The sequence below is a fragment of the Leguminivora glycinivorella genome, chromosome 9, assembly GCF_023078275.1.
Source record: "Leguminivora glycinivorella isolate SPB_JAAS2020 chromosome 9, LegGlyc_1.1, whole genome shotgun sequence".
Taxonomy (NCBI): Eukaryota; Metazoa; Arthropoda; class Insecta; order Lepidoptera; family Tortricidae; genus Leguminivora; species Leguminivora glycinivorella.
In genome coordinates, this window is record NC_062979.1 from 14127433 (window position 1) to 14148191 (window position 20759).

Sequence of the window (20759 nt, forward strand, 5' to 3'; positions counted from 1 at the left end):
TGTACCAAGGATACTGGCGACATTTCCTCGCTGTATCGCAATGCTGATACGTTGTGCGAGGAAGTCGCCAGCTCTTCGGTCACCAGTTACCTCAACCAGACGCTTCGCGATTTCTGTGAACAACTTGTTCGTGCTGGGACCCCATGGACCTAGAGTTTCTACGCCAAAGGGTACAGTAAGGTATTCTTTGCCAAGACTTTTGTATTTATTAAGTACATTTAGGTAGATATTTATTCCAAAACAAAGTTCAAGACATGATTTTGTGTAAAGGAGAGCCAGGATGAAGAATCGCAGTTTCATTGGGCTTTAATTAAGCTTACCCTTGCAGTTTAACCATTAAAAAATCTCAAACAATTATTCAATTTGTTGGAACGCTTACAAATTAATAAAAGTAAATCATTGACAAGGGTCCAAATAAAACACTTTTTTGTATAAAACTGTGTCAGTAACCAGTTCTACACGTCAACCGCATATTGAGATCGGTCCCACGTAATTCCCATAGCTAGGCAAATTGTAGCGAGCTAGCGAGAGATCCTCTCATTGAATGGAAGAAAAAATGTCTCAGGGTATATGGAAAACTACGTCCGGCATGTCGCCTGTTTAGCGTACTTGTGTATTCATATTCATACTCGTGTGTAAATGAGACAGGGAGGCAAGACGTTGATAGTGAGGTATATAAGTAAGCCGGTCTAGTCGAAGTGCCAATAGCTGACGTTACGCGGCAATTGAAACGCAGTCTGGCTCTGTCGCGCCAGTTACTGAAGAAAAGTAGCTACGATACGCTTACGAAGTGTTAGCGATTGTGTCGTTGGCTAGGTACCCTGATGTTGTGCTGCATAATAATTACGATGAATTTGTAAAGTGAGATAACTTCTGTAACACTTTCGACGTTACTCCAAAGCACCGCGTGTTAACAACATTCATCATTACAATATTTGCCTGGATTTCTGGATTCTGGATTAGATATGAATATAATCGGTCTCTGTGATATTTCAAGTTGAAGAAATGATTTTTTTACATTGCCAGATCATATCCATAATTAATCTAGATGGATTATTTAGGCGGACTAGGGTTACTAACAAAATAGTACCTATAGTTATTACGAGAGAATTTAAAATACACGATTAAAGCACACCTCGGACACTGGCGATCAAATATATGAAAGAGGCGCGTTCCTAGCACACAGTTTATGCTCGTGTACTCGTGTATGTGAACGCGTACTATGCTTGTATGAGTGAAATATGACAGGTCGACTGTTCGCGTTTTTGACAGGCGGTAACTGTGAGGTAACCGAGAGGGGGTGGGCGGCGCTATCAGCGGGGAGCGGGAGTGGCCATACTGTACGATAGTACTCTTTATTATACTGTGATTAAAGGCTCATTAATATTAAGACCTTTTTGAAACGAATGCTCGCTCGGACAGCAAGAGATAGCAATAACTATCCCGAAATGGACTGAAAGGCTGTGCCAGAAAAACGATCGGAAAAATAAATCAGGGATCACTGCCGTTATTTATCACATCGTCTCGATTTTGGTTTCATTTGAATTGATTTATGATTGGGAGCGTTTTCTGCACATTAAAGGATGGCTCTATCAATGTTTCTTGTTGATCGAGTGGACTAATAATAGTGTAGTTTCTTACAAAATAATACATTCTAGAAAAGCTGATTGTCGTAAGAAGATAGTAGGTACGAAATATTGTATATTGTAAAGAAAATGATAAAAGCAAAGTAAAAGTACTTATCCCTCAATACTTACTGTGAAAATAGGCTTAGTAGGCTTACCTTTTGTTAGCATACAAGGGAGTTACTTTGCTCAAGTTCTAAGGGTCTTAGATAATAACATTTGTAGGTTTGGAAAGGGCGGTAAATTGAAAGTAAATAAAAATATTTTTCACTTTCTATATTTGCATATTTACAGACGGTATAAAACTGAAAAAATAAATATCACAACGTAACAAGTCTTAATTTAATTTACCAGCCGTAGTTACCGTAGGCGCTGGAGTAAGAGACGTGGGAGACAGCAGGGGCAGCGGAGTAGGTGACGGCGGTCTTGACTACGGGAGCGGCGGCGGCGTAAGTGGCTACCGGAGCCGCTTGGTAAGCGTGGACGGAGGGAGCGGCGGCGTAAGCAGAGTGGTAAGCGGGTGCGGCGATGGTCTTGTGCACAACGGGGGCAGCGGCATAAGTCGCCACAGGAGCGGCGTAAGAGACGGGAGCGGAGATGCTCTGGTAGGAGACGGCGGGGGCGACGGATTTGACGACGGGGGCAGCGGCGTAGTGCGCGACGGGGGCTGCGGCGTAGTGCGCGACGGGGGCAGCGGCGTATTGAGCGACGGGAGCAGCGGCGTAGTGCGCGACGGGGGCAGCGGCGTACTGCGCGACGGGGGCAGCGGCGTATTGCGCGACGGGAGCGGCGGCGTATTGTGCGACGGGGGCGTGCGCGGTGTGCGTCGAATACGACACGGAGGAGACGGGCGCGGCATACGCGACGGGCGCCGCGGCGTGCAGCAGGTTGCCGGCGGAGGCGATGCCCGCGGCGCACAGGACTACTACGATCTGTAAAAATATAGTAGGTACATATTTAGTTTTTCGTAGAACACTTTCATTGAATAATCAATATTTTAGTTTGAAATTTATCATTTACAGTGATTCTACAAAAAAAATAAGAGTATTTCTAGGTGTTAAAACAAAAAAGGTTCTGTTCAAACTTTCTTCGAATAGTAAAATATAATTAATTTGAAACCAATTAAAACTCTCCAAACACGTGAATAATACTGCTCGATATGTATTATACATCACTATAATTACTTATGTATAAGTCCCATTTGAATCCCACATCCTTATTTTTTTTATTTAATTAATTTAAAAAAATATTCCAATTGCGTACCTTGGCGTACATGTTTGTATGAGTGTTCTTGTCAGAATACTTTTCGGAGCACTTGCTTTCGCTTTTATACGCGTATCTTCGGACAGGTATTAATCATCGGTTATTGCAACCGGTATGTTCACAAAGTCAAGGTAAGGCTCCACCCATTGATCTTAAAGTTACACAAGTTATTTATGTGCCATCGATATTTGGGTCCATAAGGAAATCCTGAGTAAAACGATTCGGTAAGATGTGTCTGAGGGATTATGTCATAGCTTCCTGGATTATCAAGGGCTTCATGGTTTTTGGCCTTATTAGAAGTGGTTCGTACTAACTTTTTGTTATTAATACGGATTTAATAGCTATGCTAATAATTTGCCGGATGTTGTTAAAGGAAGTCAATTAAGAAGAAGTCTCAAATACAAAAGTCTTGGCAAAGAATACACTTTTGTACCCTTTGGCGTAGAAACTCTAGGTCCATCCCAGCGCGAACAAGTTGTTCACAGAAATCGCGAAGCGTCTGGTTGAGGTAACTGGTGACCGAAGAGCTGGCGACTTCCTCGCACAACGTATCAGAATTGCGATACAGCGAGGAAATGTCGCCAGTATCCTTGGTACAATGCATCAAGGGCCTATTTTAGACATTAGCTAGCTTTTAAGTTTAGCCTTAGTTTCTTATATAATTATGTAAATATGTTCATGTAAATAAAGAGTTTCTCCCATTAAGGAGAATAACGAATTTTATTACTAAATAGACATTGAGGACAGCGAGCTTCATTGATAGTTCAGACAATTTTTATGATTTGTTAGGTTTTATCGAGTCGATGAGTTTTGCTTGCCACGCCATTCGACTGCACCCGACAACTGTCATTGGTCAGTCAAAATACGTGCAACGGTATTATCTTTTGGCACCCTTTTCCATTCAAAACAACAGGCACAGAACAAACAGAAATTGGCAGGCACGAATAATAGGATAGGCTACTACTCAGCTACTAGACTCATATAGAATTTGGCACAATAAATGATTGTCTTCGGTAGAGTTCTGTCACACCTCGGACACTTGCGATCAAATATATGAAAGAGGCGCGTTCCTAGCACACAGTCTAAGCTCGTGTAGGTGAACGCGTACTATGCTTGTATGAGTGAAATATGACAGGTTGACTGTTCTCGTTTTTGACAGGCGGTAACTGTGAGGTAACCGAGAGGGGGTGAGCTGCACTTTCAGCGGGGAGCGGGAGTGGCCATACTGTACGAGAATACTCTTTATTATACTGTGGTTCTGTAGTATTTGAAATAAACACCAATATTTATAGATTTTGGGTATTAAAAATGTATGATAACTACGTATTTTCGATTAAAAATGTGAGTATTTTTTTTATTTACTTTGGCCACCGAAAACGCTGTCAGCGATGTAGTGACGTCATCGAATAGGAACCTTACTTCATGTCAAAACAATCACTGACATAATGAACTTTATGCCTCATACTTATAAGTCAGAAAATTTTGTTTTCGAGTAGAATGACCTGATGCACAGATAATGATGATTAACATGTCTGTGTTGTTTTCGCCTGATTACGTAAAAGTATTTTTTTTTAATATTTTTTGCGGTTTTCAAGTCATAATAAAATATGGTAATATTTTATTTCGGTTAATTGGACAGTACTTAATCATATAAGACAGACTTTAAAAAAGAGTCAAGTAGCCTATTGTTACTTTCTAAGTTTTCCAGAAAAACACGATAGGTACACGATGTCTTTAAAAATGTAAGTTTTGGAAAGTAATATCTTTAGATTTTAGACTGCAGCTCCAGTGGTGTTTGAGATACTGCTTCTTTAACCTAAACAATTGTCTTTTTCGTATGACAAATATTTGTGATGTGTAATAAAATATATTTATAAATTGAGTATTTACATTTTCCCTACAATATTTTGTTAGTTGGTCATTGCACATATATTTTGGGTGTGACTTACAAAAACATTAAAACACAATTTATACTTTAAAAACCAAATAATTTATTTCAGTTCAGTACAAAGGTCGTCCTATCTAATGATAAATCACTTTTACCAGCCACCATAGGCCCCATGGCCGTAGGCACCGTGACCGTAACCGCCATAACCAGCACCGTGACCGGATCCGTAACCGGCACCGTAACCGGATCCGTAACCCGCACCGTAACCGGATCCGTAACCAGCATAGCCATGAGCGGGAGAGCCATGTACGCTGTACTGGTTAGCGTATGAAGTAGCAACGGGAGCGCCGGCATAGCCTAAGGCTGAACCCCCAACTCCGGCGTATCCCAGGCCTGAGTACGAAGGAGCGACACTCTTAACCACAGACACGTGGGAAGTGGCGTGACCGAGACCGTGGCCCGCTAAGTCGTATCCACCATATCCAAGTCCACCGTAACCACCGTGGCCGGCGTAACTTCCGTAACCCAGTCCAGCGCCGTAACCACCATAGCTGCCGTACCCGCCATAGCCCAAACTTGAACCATGTCCGAGGTTTGAATCGTAGCCAATACCGGAGCTAAGCGCTCCAGCATGAGCGAAGCCGAAGAGGCAGGCAGCGATCACAGCGATCTAAAACAAAGATAATATTTATTAATTTACAAGTCTATATAATTATTATACTGTGGAAAGAAATTTAATTTACCAAAGTAAAAATCGTCGGTAACAAAGGGGAATTTAAAAAATGCTTTACTCGTACCTTAGCAAACATTTTGTTGTTGTTTCTTCAAAAGTGATGATTTGAATGTTTTCCAGCCATTGTTAGTCGGCTTTTATATGAAAAAGGTAGGATATAAAGCATTCTTTGCCAAGGCTCTATTCTATGAAACGGACCGTAACGTGATTACATTTTTTGCCCGCTCGTGTTTGGGTGTAACATTATTGTTGAATAATTACGTTGTCTAATTTGAATTATTTCGTAAAACAGCTGATTATCATCTTCAGTAAGTTCTCCCTTGTAATCTTGATTAATTAAATCTTGAAATTCTCTTAACTGTAAATGTTTAATGGGGAATGTCCGATGTAGTAATTGTTTAGTTAGGTGCTCCTTTGTTAGACAAGCAGCCGATATAAATGTTAGAGCAGCCTTGTAAAGATACTTACAACTCTTTTTTATCTCCGCAAGATTGGACGTGAATTGGGTTGAATCATAATTCCATTTATTTTACTACCGGGTACAAATAATTGAGCACGATTTGTAAGGGCACATTCAGTCTCAGAAGCTGCCGCCGTCAGCCGTGTCTTAGAACAATAATTCGCAGTAACTTAAATGCTTAATTCATTCAATGTGATTAGTATATACCTCTACAATGTATCATGTCCATCTATTTAGGTAGGTATAGTAAACAATTGTTCATTTTATTTGTGCTTAAGTTAAACTTTTTATTCAAAAATTAAATTTAATGAATGAACAAGTTTAGTGAATCCCAACTTTTACTAATTTCTAAAATGTATTAGGTATTTATTTTGACATGGTCAGATACTTAAAACATAATTTTATATTTAGTTTTGTTCACACTTTATTTTGTATGAAAACAAGAAAATAAAATTTTGCTTTTAATTTTAATAAAAAGCGTTTTCCAGGTTTTTCGTGATAATGAACGAAGTGACGAATTTAACGAAAAGGAAACTCGGCGTGTAATTAATTCTGATTTAGCTAACTTATGAAAATCTCATGATGCTTAAAAAAACGCTATTAGGTGAACTAACTTACAGAATACCGCAGCCAAATAGCCCTAGACCCTACTCATAGTGTTGTGTTCCTGCCGGTGAGTAAGGCTGCCAGAGCTCAACGAGGGTGCGGTGTGCTGACGACAGGAGGACTTACGGAACTAATTTGTTCCGTCTATTATCCTTTGAGTCGTCGGCAACCCAAACCCTCCTTAGAACTTGTACACCCCTTTTTGCTGTGTACTTAACACAGCAAAAGGGAGTGTACAAGTTTCTAATGGGGTGGCAACGCGCATGTGACACTCTGCGAGTTGCGTCCATAGGTTACGGTGACCGCTTTCCATCAGGCGGACCGTATGCTTGTTTGCCACCGATGTAGTAAAAAAAAAACTACCTATAACTTGAATTTCCAGAACCTTGATAAAGTGCTGTAGACTGCGCTATCTGATTTGCCATTGCCAAGTTCATGGTTCACTAAAGTCAACGACTCTATTTTTAGCTACCGATTGTTTCCTAAGTAAAGAACTAAGTTGAAAAGCCTTTCAATAGACAGGAAGGTCGACTCAGATAAATGTAGATTCAAGTAGTTCGAATGTTAACTTTTTCCAATTACTGCGCTGCGTTACGGACCACAGAACAACAGACGTGAGTTACTTATATCCATACTTATCCATACTTCCATACTAATATTATAAATGGGAAAGTGTGTGTGTCTGTTTGTTTGTCCGTCTTTCACGGCAAAACGGAGCGACGAATTGACATGATTTTTTCAGTGGAGATAGTAAAGTTGAAGGGATGGAGAGTGTGACATAGACTACTTTTTTTCTCTTTCTAACGCGAGAGTCCTCCTTAGAACTTGTACACTCCTTTTTGCTGTGTACTTTTAACACAGCAAAAGCGAGTGTACAAGTTTCTAATGGGTTGGCAACGCGCATGTGACACTATTTGAGTTGCAGGCGTCCATAGGTTACGGTGACTGCTTTCCATCAGGCGGACCGTATGCTTGTTTGCCACCGACGTAGTATGAAAAAGAATATAGTACTGCAGTGACAAGGTTTTCTACTAAAATAAAACCGGGCGATCTACGTGCCGGACCATGAATGAATCAAGGTTTGTTGTTCTTTTTTCCGTCGTTCTAAGTGATTTGGATACGTCCAGGTAAGATTGAGCCCGGCGCTGTTTCGCCTACGTACAGTCAAGTGTTCAAGTTGTAGTGGACGTGTAGGTCAACCGGAATAAGCTCAATGGTAAGTTTCATGCGATACTCAAACAAAAAATCTATGCAGTGATATTGACGCTACGCTATGACTCATAAAACATTTTGAGTTGCCTTATTTTTTTTTTTTTTTGATTTCTAGATTTTCTTTTTCTATTCTTTTGTTTCCAATGCACCGCCTACAATCTTCTCTGCTTTGCCTTAAGGTTGACTGGTAGAGAATGCCTCATGGCATTAAGTTCGCGTTTTGTACATTAAGTTTGTCTTTTGTGCAATAAAGTTTAAATAAATAAATGACATTAAGTAATCATGGCTTGCCTATGGGGAAATCAAATATTAGAAGCTTCTGCTAGCTTCTGCCTGCGACTTCGTCCGTGTGGAACTAGTTTACATCGTGGTGGTACATTGTCATCATAAGTTTGTATGGGCATACTTCCGCCCCCTTAGCCCTCTAGGGGATGTTGTCCGGGATGTAAACCTTCGAGAAACTTCGGCTACTACGGTATTTTTAAAAATCTCTAGTTATAAATAATAGTACATTACTACAGAGGCCGCCGAGGTATGTATAGTGCTTTTCTCAAACATGGTATGAAATAAATAAAGTCTACTGAAAATAGTAACTTTGGATGGCTGTATCTCCTAAACGGTGCGTCGTAGCGCAAAAATAATCGAATTTTCGTTCCCCTTTGATACCCCGTATACGCTTATAAAAAAATTTTTTTTTTGTATGAAAACGCACCCAAAATCAAATATTGTCTAGGGCCCGTACCAGTTGCAGTCGGCACGTCTATAAAGCCCCTTATAGTTTTTTTTTTTAATTGGCTAAATACCTGGATGTTATGTCACAATTATCTGTGTTTGGAAATTAAAAAAGAAGACTTTGCCGGCCTTGGCCTGCAAGGTTTGTATGAAATTCCATTATCTATCAATCGTCCTAGCCGCACCTGCAACGTCATACTTCGCTGCCAATTATAAGGCACATAACATCAATATTTCATACCATGTTTGAGAAAAACAAATTTTAGCTGTACCATAGAAATTGACAATCACAGATTTGACAAAATGTATGAAACATTTGACATTTCTAAAAAGATTTTTTACGGGGTTGATCCCATACTAAAACTTGCTAATTAGGTATGAGCTGGTGGCCTTTTAAGGGAATGACATTATAATATAGTAAAAAGAATCATTATTGATGTAGATAATTCATTTATTATTCTTACATAAATAATTTACAATTATACTAAAATTTACCATCCGTAACCGCCGTATCCGTAACCACCGTGGCTGTATCCATGTCCGTATCCACCATAAGAAAGAGGGGCGTACGCAGAGTGTCCAATACCATAGCCGTGTCCAAGTCCGTACGAAGAGTAACCCAACGGGGCGTAAGACTTAATGACGGGAGATCCGTGGTAGCTGTACTGAGAGACATGAGAGATGGCGGGAGCGTAGGAGATGGGCGCAATGGTCTTGACTACAGGGGCGACTACTGTCTTGGCTACGATGGGGGCGGAGTAGCCGATGTCATGTCCGTAGCCGTAGCCACCGTAGCCGTAACCGCTGCCGTAGCCAAGGGATCCGTAACCGAGGGAGCTGTAGCCAAGCCCGCCGCCGTAAAGGCTTCCAGCGCTGGCGAGGCCGAACAGGCAGACAAGGAGGGTGAACTGAAATAGAGAAATTTATTATTAAATGGAAGGAATTCTTAAAAAAAATTGCTTAAACTAAAGATACAATGAAAACGTAGGTCGATTTCCACACGTATGTAAGTACTAGATAATTTACAACACTACTTACAGCGCTTTGATTGATCTCACGTTAATTAGATTAAAATCTTTAATACTAGTTCAATAAACTAGTTGGTAATGGTCTATTTTGTTCAAAAATAGTCTTTACGGACATTTAAAGTTAGTAGTAGTTTTAGACTAATTTTCTGTCATGTATTATTTATTATTATCTTATTGTCACATGGCAAGTAATTAGAACCATGAGGTCAGAAAACAGTACGGTTGCCAGGTCGTTGCACTAGTTTTCAGCACCGCCCATTGTTGTAGTTAAAATTCAAAAATGCATGAAACTTAGTATCGAATTCTATCTATTATATATACAAAGAGGAGTCACATGTGTATTTTATTTGAGTCCTCACCTTTCCGATCATGTTGTTTCCTTAGCTGTGACACTGGGAATGTTTCTTCATCCAAAAATTTTGCTTATATATGTAACTATGAAGGAAATAACACACAGCCTTTGCCAAGGCTGGCCGTTAGCAAATTGTTCTGATTACGACATCGTCACCGCTAAATTGATATTTAATTTTAATAGTGAGAAAATGATACTGAAGGTGAACACACAAAGAAGTGGAATGAACTCAGTAAGGAAACAAAAGTTTAATGAACAGTAAAAAAGACGGTTATAGTCTGGCCGCAGTATAGTCACAGACATATAGCTTAACAGACTCTTCGCTAAAGGAGTAGAAGGGCAGTCATCCTATAGTTTTGCATCCAATTGTCGGTATTCTCGCTGTTTGATTACCAAATCCAATAAAATAATTGAAGATTTAGAGGTCTTAAGTTTGTCTCAGTCAAACATTTATTTGTATTTTCGCCACACATATTTACTTGTTGTGTTTTAGCTACTTTGGGCTAAGATATGAACTATGTTGAAATATCAACAGCTATATTTCCGGATGCACCGCTTTCCATCCTTATAATTATGTTTTTTCGCTCGATATGATTATGCATAATTTTATTTACAACGTTGTTTACTTATTATTGATGCATACTACTAATAATCTAATCATTGATACGCATTTTTCCTAGAATAATCTCTTCATCCAATGAAGCGCCTTGATTTTGTAGTTCTGAGTTTATTAATTAAAATGCTAAGACCTTGATACTAATTTGTAAATTTGTATAGCGAGTATTGCTACCAACTTAAGTGTATAGTGCCTAACCCTTATTATTTTTAATTTACTGGTTTCCCAATATTACATGTAACGCCGTGTCTTGCGTGGGCGACGGTCGCGCGACCGTCGCGCGACCGTCGCGCGACCATCGCCGTCGCGTCTCATACTTCCATATCGATAAGGTTTGATTTCGTATGCGTCGCATCGCCGTTGCGCGACCATCGCGCGACCGTCGCCCACGCAAGCCACGGCGTATAAGAGTAGGTGCACTAGGTGTAGTCCATTTTACATAATTATAATGATCATCTAAAAGCATCGGTACTTTTTAATGCTTTTACGGTGCGTAAACCTTCAGTACATAGCTACATATTTGGCATCTTTTGGGATCTCGGGCCGTGGGATCATAGGTAAAAATATATATAAATTTTCCAATGCCTAGTCGATAAGCTCGGTGACCTGGCTTGCAGTAACTTTGGCCAGCGATAAAGCATGGCCATTCAAAAAGGCAACGCTCCCAACCTATGTATCATCGCAGGCAGTGACCTGAGAAGCATTTTTAATTAGGTAATTGTTTAATTTATTAATGTTATTATATAAAAAAAAAACAGTAGAATTGAGAACCTCCTTTCTTTGAAGTCGGTTAAAAATAGGTACAAATGCAATCTTTGCATATGATCATCGGCGTGTGAAAACGTGTTGTGGGGCACTTATATATGTCTGTGAGATCTGCTTAAGTAATGGATTATAATGAATTTAATAAGATAGTATAACTTAGACAGAAGGGCATTCCCTTCGCTTAAAACACATCAGCTCATTAACCAATAATAGTTATTTGTTATACAAGGGGGCAAAGTTGTATTTTAACGCCGAGTGTGGAATTGAAAAATTGGAATTGTGGTTCGAGAATAGAATCCTGAACTTGCGAGTTTTTTAACACACGAGAAGTAAAATACATTTGCACCCGAGTGTAACACAAAACTTTTCCCCTCACTGTAGCGAGGAAACTACAACGCAAAAAATGCGTTTATCACTGCTTCCAGTAGTTCCACAGGTGGTAAATCATCTTTATTACTTAGATTCACCTACTTTTATCAATTTTAAAGCAGTTAATTTGACTTTATTCAAGGTCAAATTACTTTACCCACTAGTGGATAAAATGCGTTTTTACCCGCTGGCATTAAAGGACAAAACACGTGTTTCCGAGCTAGTGAGGGGAAAAAACTATTTTCCTAATACTTTAAGTTATGGCAAAGTTAAGTCTTCTATGAAAATCATAAACTCGTTTTGGTTTGTCGATAACTAACGAGGGGCATAATAATATTTAGTTTTAGTTTAACTAAAATGCGATTGAAAGCTTTTTTATGTGTAAAAAAACTTTATTTGATTCTCAAATTCTGGTGCTGAATGTACTTCGCACACAACAATAACTGGTTGATATGTAGCTATGTTTTGCCTTACCGTGGGAATCAGCAACACCGAGGTAGAAGGGATAGGATAAAATCAGCGTTATTTGTATAGTTCAGTATTTTCAACCGCTCTATGGGCGTGTCATGTCATATGTTGGCTAACGGTACCTATGGCGTATTTTCAATTTTTCACTCGTGCTCTTATAATAACATTTTTTTCTAAAAGGTATACTTACTAATTATGCAACACACAAAAGATGGTGCATATTTGCTTTTTTACTTTTTTAGTAATTCCAGAAATTTCCTTTTGAAAGTTTCAATACCCACCTAGTGCTGTGAGTAACTTACTTTCCAAAACAGAGATTTCATCAAATCTCTAAGGGATATGATCAAATCACGCAGGATGTCAAAATGGCGAATCCATTTCATCATTTCTCTAGAAAATTTCAGTCATGTGACTAAATCCCTGACTTTGTTTAGTGAAATCACAAAATCGGCCAACACACATGCCCCGTTTTGTCATTTCACTACATTTGTTTAGGGATTTGATAAAATCCCTGAACCACGAGAGTAAGTAGACGAAACGAACTTAAGTTAACTAGTTTTATCATTACGTTAAACAAGTTCAGTGAAAAGACAACATTTTTTGTTATAGACGGTCAACGGAGATATTATCCCCTAGTTTATACTCGTACCTCTTAACCGCTGGAACGCTGTTGTTTTGCTTCTGTATTATCACAGTCATGATGTACTCGTAACATGGCAAACCTGCATGTTGCAGTCGCCGCGCGCACTGGCCGCTAAGAAGAAAAAGTACGGTCATATCACGCGTCTTTTGTTTTTTTGCACAAAATTTTCTCTGCCGGGGAAGGCTCATATACATTTCAAGTGCTAATTATTTAATTGCATTTAAAACTTGTGAAATACTTCTATTGTAAAAACAGTGTGTTTGTGTTGGGCTGCCTCTTATGCAGGTATTTATAATTGTATAATATGTGTAAATAGTTAAGTTTATTCGTTTAATGTTGAAACCTAATCCAAGTCTTATTGTACGTCACTGTTTCGCGAAAGCGAATAAGGCCTGGGCTAGGTTCCGACTGCAGACCTAAGCACGCACGATTGTTGCAGCCCTTTCTTCTACTTTAAAATTTAAGAAGAACTTTGCTGAACGTCGCTGCTTATACTACTCAGAGCTGGAACATCTTCAGCCTGGTTTCTGTACAACTCGCGCAGTGGCACCTGCGGACAGACCACGTTATACGGCTAGACGAAGACCAGCAGAAGGAACGTTGAGGCCAGTGACGATCTTTTACTACCTACTCGCGTACTGACAGATAGTACCCACTTTATTGTATATATTGGTTTTTTTTATATTATATTGTTTACTGCAAGAACATTCGTTTAATTTCTCTGCTGCTAGCCGGCTACAATGATCTACAGCTAAAACCTGAATGGCGCTTCACATCTATTTAACAGGATACGGTAGCGAAAATGCTAAAATGGAAAGGAGCCCCCCTTTCAACTTGGGAATTTTCGTTAAATATACAATTAACTAGATTTATCGAAAAAAAATTGTCCATTAAGAACAACTCAGTCAAAAGATATTTCAAAAAAATCTTTAAAATCGAGGTTCCGCTCTCGACTCTTTCCTCCTTCAAAACTTAACCCTTAATTTGGCAAAGTCCGGTGGGACGGACAGGTGATAAAAAAAAATATTTCGCTTTTTAGGTAGAATTTTATTTAATTTAACATATGGAAAGAGAATCTTTTATGATACATGATTTGTATAAAAATACAATTTGACCACTGTCAATACTCGTTTGACAGTTACTCGTCAAGATGGCACCGCATCAGAAGTCAACTGTTTTTAGCAAAATATTTATGCGTTTTTCTTTTGGTTTTTGTAAGAACAGGGTATTTCTGTTGTATAAATAATAAAATATATTACATAATAGTTGCAAGTGGTTATGTTTTCAATTTATTTCTCAATTTCTAATACTCATAATCATCATCTAAACAAGTTGTCCGCCGCACCGGACAGTGCCAAATATATACTAAATACGATTTGTCCGCCGTGGCGGACTCTGCCAATGTTGCGGTGACACGTGTTGTAACAAATTATTATATTGTTTTGTTTATTATTTTGATTTTCTTGTTTTGGTGGCCTGCTTTTATGCTTAGATTTTTTATTTAATCCAACAGCGTGTGGTGCTGGACCAAGCAGTTAAAATTTTGGCACTTTTAGGTATACGTAGTGCGCGGATATTGTGAATGTTACATGTCGCGCGAGGGGCAATAAACATTAAAGAAAACCGGGTAGATCAAAATTTATAATTTCTTTGTCTGCCCCGAACATTGATATAATTAATTTCGGGTAGTTTTGTGTTGTTTACATCTTCGACGACATTTTGCTGGGACATCACTGTCACATCAGTCTGTCGTGATCACGGCCTGTGCAACCTGGCCAAAAAGTCGGAAAAAAGTTAAAATAATGATATTTGACTATAAATATGTGTCAGTTTGATTTTCATACAAAATTATTATATTTGTTAATTTTTAAAATAAATATATGTTAAGAAATACTTGTTTATTTTAAATGACCGTATGTTTGGCAGTGTCCGCCTCAGCGGACATATTAATTTATCCCAATATTTGGCAGAGTCCGCTGTGGCGGACATATTTTTTTTCCAAAACTAATAAATCTAGATTTTTTTAAATATTTTTCGGACGCTTTAAAAACACCTGTTATTCAATATATTAAGTAAAATCGGAAAATTTATGTCACCAGAGTCTCTGCCAAATTAAGGGTTTCAATCGGAACGAAATTTGAGAATCTGAATAACAATGAAATAATCTATGTCGGACCGATTAGATTTTTTGGTCAATTGTTACCAATCTTGAATATCACACCTTTTTTTGCGCCACAATGAAAAAGGCTGTTTATGGAAATTTTTGATTGGCTCTAGAATCTTTAAAAAGCAGAATTTCAAAAAAATCAAAACGTTCCGACACAGATAAAAATAATAACAATCTGTGTTGAAAAAGTCATTGCTCTTTCTTGAAAAACCAGGCAGGAAATAGTCGAGAGCGTTTGTATGGAGAATTGACCCCAACCGTATCGTCTTTTCAAGTTGTTTCATCAAGATTTTTACACCTTGTCTCATTGAAGGCGTGGCATTGTTTATGTTTTGACACAGTTTCTTGACCTTGTTAATCTATGCCAACCATTACTCACTGACCCGCGACCTCTTTGCGTCTTCTTATATGTCAGGGTTCAAGCTATACTGGTGATTCATACATAATTCACGAGTTGATGCTATCTTTCATTTTAACACACAATCATACATAATAAGCAAGATAAATGTTAATTACACGCTTTATGTTTTCCTTTGTAATTGTATTTAATACTAATTGTTGTGGATTAATCTTTCATCACGGGAGGTACCATCTTAATTTAGCAGTTTTAATTACATCACTCTTTTAATGTTTTGTCATTGTTGGGTTAAGACGATATAGGAGGGGTCAATTCTCTATACAAACGCTCTCGACTATTTCCTCTCTGGTTTTTGAAGATAGAGCAATGATTTTTTCATCACAGATTTTGATTATTTTTATCTGTGTCGGGCCGTTTTTATTTTTTTATTTTTAAAGACACAGACAGTTCATTCCATAGGTTTAGCTGTGTGAGGCAGGAAGTTTTTGGAGCAACACACACTTTGTGTTAGGAAAATCAAACATTTCCAAAAACGGCCTTTTTCATTAAGGTGTGATACTCAAGATTGGTAACAATTGGCCAAAAAAACTAAACGGTTCGACACAAATAACTTCATTTTTGTTCAGATTCTCAAATTTCGCTCTGATTGATTAAGTTTTGAAGGAGGTTTCGAGAGCGGAACCTCGATTTTAAAGATTTTTTCGCAATATATTTTAACTGAGTTGTTTTTAATGGACAATTTTTTTTCGATAAATCTAGTTAATAACATTAGTATATTTAACTAAAATTCCCAAATTGAAAGGGCTCCTTTCCATTTTAGCATTTTCGCTCCTGTATCGTCTTAATTTCACACTTTTCACGTGAGAAATATTTAAACAGGCTATTTGACGCCGAATATTATTTTCTGTTTCAAATTATTTGTGACATTCTGGTACAGATGTAGTGCGAAAATATTTGCCTTCGTATTGTTACGGAAACGTACGAACGTGTCATGCTATTTCAAGATGTAGGTACTGACATTGACTGAACTAGCGTGACAAATAAACGAACGTTTCCGAAGGAAACCCTTTTTAACCGACTTCAAAAAAGGAGGAGGTTCTCAATTCGACTGAATGTTTTTTTTTTTTTTTTTTGTATGTATGTTACTCGATATCTCCGAGAATCGTGGACCGATTTTCAAAATTTTTTTTTTGATCGAACCAGTATAACCCCGAGATGGTCCCATTGGCACCAAGTCAGGGTCTGATGATGGGATCCTGGAGAAATCGAGGGAACTCTTCAAATGTTATAGGCACATGTAATGTTTTTAGTCTATTTTTCAAAGGTACACCAGTATTTACGTCTGATGGTAATAATTTTATGTGGCTGAGCTGATGATGGAAGGTCAACTCCTCAATGGTTAGGAGTTAAAGGATAATTCTTTCACTACTGTACATGTATTCGGACTGATACATATAATATCACTAGGAACCACTAAAAATCAACAAATAAATAAACTTTTTAACAAAAAATAAAACCGCCTTCAAAAATAAGCGCGTTACAAAACACGGAGAAACTAAAAAGCCAAAAATAATAAACCTTTCAATTCAGATTTCTTATCGTATTGCAATAAGCTAAACATCCAAATTATAAACAAATCAATTATTTTTGGAGTCGGTACCAGCCTGTGTATGGTTGGGTGGGGCAAACAGGCAATAGCAAGGCGACGAACAGGTCTGGTACCGACTACAAAAATAATTGATTTGTTTATAATTTGGATGTTTAGCTTATTGCAATACGATAAGAAATCTGAATTGAAAGGTTTATTATTTTTGGCTTTTTAGTTTCTCCGTGTTTTGTAACGCGCTTATTTTTGAAGGCGGTTTTATTTTTTGTTAAAAAGTTTATTTGCTTTACATCTGTAGCTGGTGTTATTTATGACATTCTGGGGCCCATTTCTCAAAACTGAAAGTTACAGTCGGAAGTCTCTTTCCAGCTTGTCATATTAGACATTGACAACCACTTGTAAATTGTAACTTGTAGCTTCGAGAAACGGACCCCCGTGATAAGCTGGCTTGTTCTTTGAATGTATGAACCGATGATTTATATAGGATTTAGAATCTTCATACCAAATATCGTACCTCAATTTCTTAGCGCCACTTATTAAATACTATCATAAGTACACTGATGATGCCTAAAATTTTTTTAAATGTGTACTTAACTGACGTGATATCATGATATTAAAATAAAGAAGATCATTTGTTGTTATAAAAAAAAAGCACCCAAAAATATTTGGAGAAAATACGATTTTATTCACTTCCAGGCTGCGAAACAGCGCCATCTAGTTTTAAGCTGTCCCGGTATTATATCGTCCTTGGTATGAAAAATTGTACATATGTTGTGTGCTCAATAAACAACTGAATAAAATTAAGCCATTACTTATAAATAAATAAATGGCTCAGTCAAGTTATCAAAAAATTATATGGCATTCCATTTAACTTATATGCTTTATTTATTTACCGGAATACGAGTATGATTAAATATACAATATCTCTAAATGAAGTAGGTATCTATGGAACTTTTCTTCAAAGTTGAAGCCGGGGGGGGGGGGGGGGGGGGGGCGTTAGTAACTTATTATTAATCTGTGCTGGGGGCAACTAGGCTTAGAAATGCTATGATAGCAAACAATATGATGTAATATAAGCCTAGCGCCTCTATTTTTGTGATTCTTTTTAGAGGGTTTCTTTCCCCGATAAAACTTCTCTCAAATATTTATTTTAGGTACCTATTCAAATTAAACCAAATAAGTTTAGAAAAATATTGTTTTTAATTTCAAATTGTATAAAAATAAACTTTTTCTCAATTACAAAAATAACTAGATTGTACTCATTCGTTCGAGGTGATCACCAGCCATAATTGGCCAAGCCGTTGTACGCCACATGGGAGACTGCGGGAGCTGCCGAATACGCCAATGCCGATTTGACCAATGGGGCGGAGTAGGCGAGTGGAGCTGAGGCGTAAGACGCCAGGGGCGCCGGGGCGTACGCGCTCAGGGGGGCAGCGTGAGCGTAAGCAGGCGCTGAGTACGCGACGGGAGCAGGGGCGGCGTAGGTCACTGGAGCGGGCGCGGCGTAGGTCACTGGAGCGGGCGCGGCGTAAGTCGCAACAGGCGCGGCGGCGTAAGAAGCAACAGGCCCTACCGCCTTAGTGTACACCGGCGCGGCATGAGCGGTATGAGTCGTGTACGATGACACTGATGACACAGCAGGAGCGACGGCCTTCACGATCGGCGCGGAGTAGGCGGGGAGGGCTGGCGCGGCGTAGCTCTTGATAACCGGGGAAGCGGCGTATGTGGCTACGGGCGCAGCGTAGGACGCCAGAGGGGCAGCGGCGTACGGCGATAAAGCTGGAGCGGCGTACGACGCGAGCGAGGCGTACGGCGCGGCGTAAGCAGAGCCGTAAAGGCCTCCGGCTTTGGCGGCCGCCACCGCGCACAGGAATACTATAAGCTGTGAAGAGAAAAGTTTTTGTTATTTTTTTTTGTCAATAGAGCGTGTTTAGATCGCAATGCGGGTTGATAGTCTTTGAAAATATACATAATTATGTAAATTGTATGGTGCATTCGCATCAAACAGTAATACTAAGGAATCAGATCCTATATATTTACGGCGAGGGCGTTTTGTTTTATTCTGAACGAATCGAAATATTCTAAATTGAAACTCGAGCACAGAAAGGAACTCTAAATTTTCAACGACCGGTCTTGGCCTAGCGCGTAGTGACCCTGCCTGCTACCCCGCGGTCCCGGGTTCGAATCCCGGTAAGGGCATTTATTTTTGTGATGAGCACAGATATTTGTTCCTGAGTCATGGATGTTTTCTATTTATATAAGTATTTGTATATTATATATTTCGTTGTCTGAGTATCTGCAACACAAGCCTTCTTGAGCTTACTGTGGGACTCAGTCAATCTGTGTAAGAATGTGCTATAATATTTATTTATTTAATTCTGAGATTTGTAAGGGATCCAAATGTAAACGCTTAAAGTAGGAATAATTGTCGTACCATTACTTGTTTTTCGCATATATTTAAACAAAAGTATCTTTTGCAAAAAAAGTATAAAATGGTATCAAAGAACAGAAAAGTATGTATTTTATCTTTCCTATCAGGGAAGAGGTCCTTTACGAACGGTGATGTGATTAATTGTTTTGTCATAATATTAGGTATATACGTTTTGGTGGCCATAAAACAAATGAAAAATGGCATGAAAATGAATACTATACTCGATAAAAATTCTTGGGAAAATTGTTCTGTTAAGTTCTCAGCCCCTCAAATATATTAAAATAAGAGGTCCACGTATGATAACGATATAACTTATTAAATAGAGCACTGTAAAATATTTCTAAATTCACTTTTCGCTACAATAACCACAAATTCACACACTGTCCGTACCTTGGCTGCCATTATGTTATATAAAATCCACTACAGCAAGTGATACGGTTTGGTGGTGCGCGGTAACTTTTATACTATTCTAGGTTACCCCCAAGCTCGCACTAGGTCGTTAGATCCCTTGCTGTGTGTTTCCACTTGCCAAAAAGACCAGTGTAACCTGACCTAGAGGTACGTAACAACTAGATGTTACTCTAGAGCGCATTTATACTGGATATGAGCCTTCTCTTTACTTGAGCTTGGTAGGCGATTACAATTCTGCTTGGTACATTGCGTACTGACCGAGGCATGAGGGACCAGTGTAAGCAAGATCTTAAAAACATACGCTACAGTTGACAAATTAGACACAGTTACATCAGTTCTTCGTTATTTTTACGGACAGTTAAACCAAGAGAACTTCTGCTATGTAAACGTACTGTATTTTGGGGATCTAGTAATACTAGTGATGAGTCGCGAGAGTAAATATGAGTTTGTGAATCGCGACGCCGCGCAGGACCACACTTTATCATTATCACTTCAGTTGCTTGAAGTTATTTCAGACGAGGTGTTCTGTCGCTATAAATACCTACTTAAATAGTATTAGTACCTATTTATTTTTAGAAATGTCCGATTTTGCGGTAATATTTGGGCAGAAAAAGTGTACAAATTGTTCATCAGTAGAAACTGTCAGAATGCTATTTTTAAGTGTTTCTTCCCAACTGCTAAGTATTCAAATTTTTAACTGTAAACTAAACATTAATCGTGTCAATGTTCCAACAATGAAAAGCATTTTCTTGAATTGAAATTAGTGCTTCAAGTTCAACGTCCTGTACTTGCTGCTTGTCTGCAGTTTGAGTTATTAATTCTAAAGCTATTTATTACAATGTATAAAGTTGTTGGGAGTGTTATGATTACTTTGCTAAAGTGTCTGAATTTTAATAAAAACACCCAATTGCTTAATCAATAGTAATATGTGTGAGTTGTTGTCGGTGTATGGGGAGGTTTCCACGGCACCATGCCCTCAATGACATTATTAGGAGAGCACTTGTGTCGGCAAATGTGCCGTGCATG

At 38.6% G+C, this 20759-nt stretch overlaps 3 protein-coding genes across 3 annotated transcripts; all 3 read right to left on the bottom strand.

The window, feature by feature from the left end:
• Nucleotides 1–1886: 1886 nt before the first annotated feature.
• Nucleotides 1887–19765, bottom strand: LOC125229858 (fibroin heavy chain-like). The gene is made up of 6 exons (XM_048134796.1): nt 19713–19765; nt 18171–18773; nt 9164–9427; nt 5205–5446; nt 2889–2964; nt 1887–2557 (listed from the first exon to the last, which is right to left on the bottom strand). Exons 1-6 carry the CDS (start codon nt 19722–19724, stop codon nt 1973–1975), a joined length of 1782 nt encoding a protein of 593 aa, XP_047990753.1. The 5' UTR covers nt 19725–19765; the 3' UTR covers nt 1887–1972.
• LOC125229927 (glycine-rich protein-like) lies at nt 4863–5641 on the bottom strand. Its single transcript, XM_048134876.1, has 2 exons — nt 5574–5641; nt 4863–5446 (listed from the first exon to the last, which is right to left on the bottom strand). Exons 1-2 carry the CDS (start codon nt 5583–5585, stop codon nt 4928–4930), a joined length of 531 nt encoding a protein of 176 aa, XP_047990833.1. The 5' UTR covers nt 5586–5641; the 3' UTR covers nt 4863–4927.
• On the bottom strand, nt 8940–9989 carry LOC125229928 (cuticle protein 64-like). Its single transcript, XM_048134877.1, has 2 exons — nt 9907–9989; nt 8940–9427 (listed from the first exon to the last, which is right to left on the bottom strand). Exons 1-2 carry the CDS (start codon nt 9916–9918, stop codon nt 9011–9013), a joined length of 429 nt encoding a protein of 142 aa, XP_047990834.1. The 5' UTR covers nt 9919–9989; the 3' UTR covers nt 8940–9010.
• Nucleotides 19766–20759: the final 994 nt, after the last annotated feature.

Coding starts and splice junctions, on each gene's coding strand:
- LOC125229858 (XM_048134796.1), bottom strand. Junction 5,447..9,163: donor ACAGCTACCACGGATCTCCC/GTCATTAAGTCT, acceptor TCTTTGTTTTAG/ATCGCTGTGATCGCTGCCTG. Junction 2,558..2,888: donor ATACAAACATGTACGCCAAG/GTACGCAATTGG, acceptor ATATTTTTACAG/ATCGTAGTAGTCCTGTGCGC.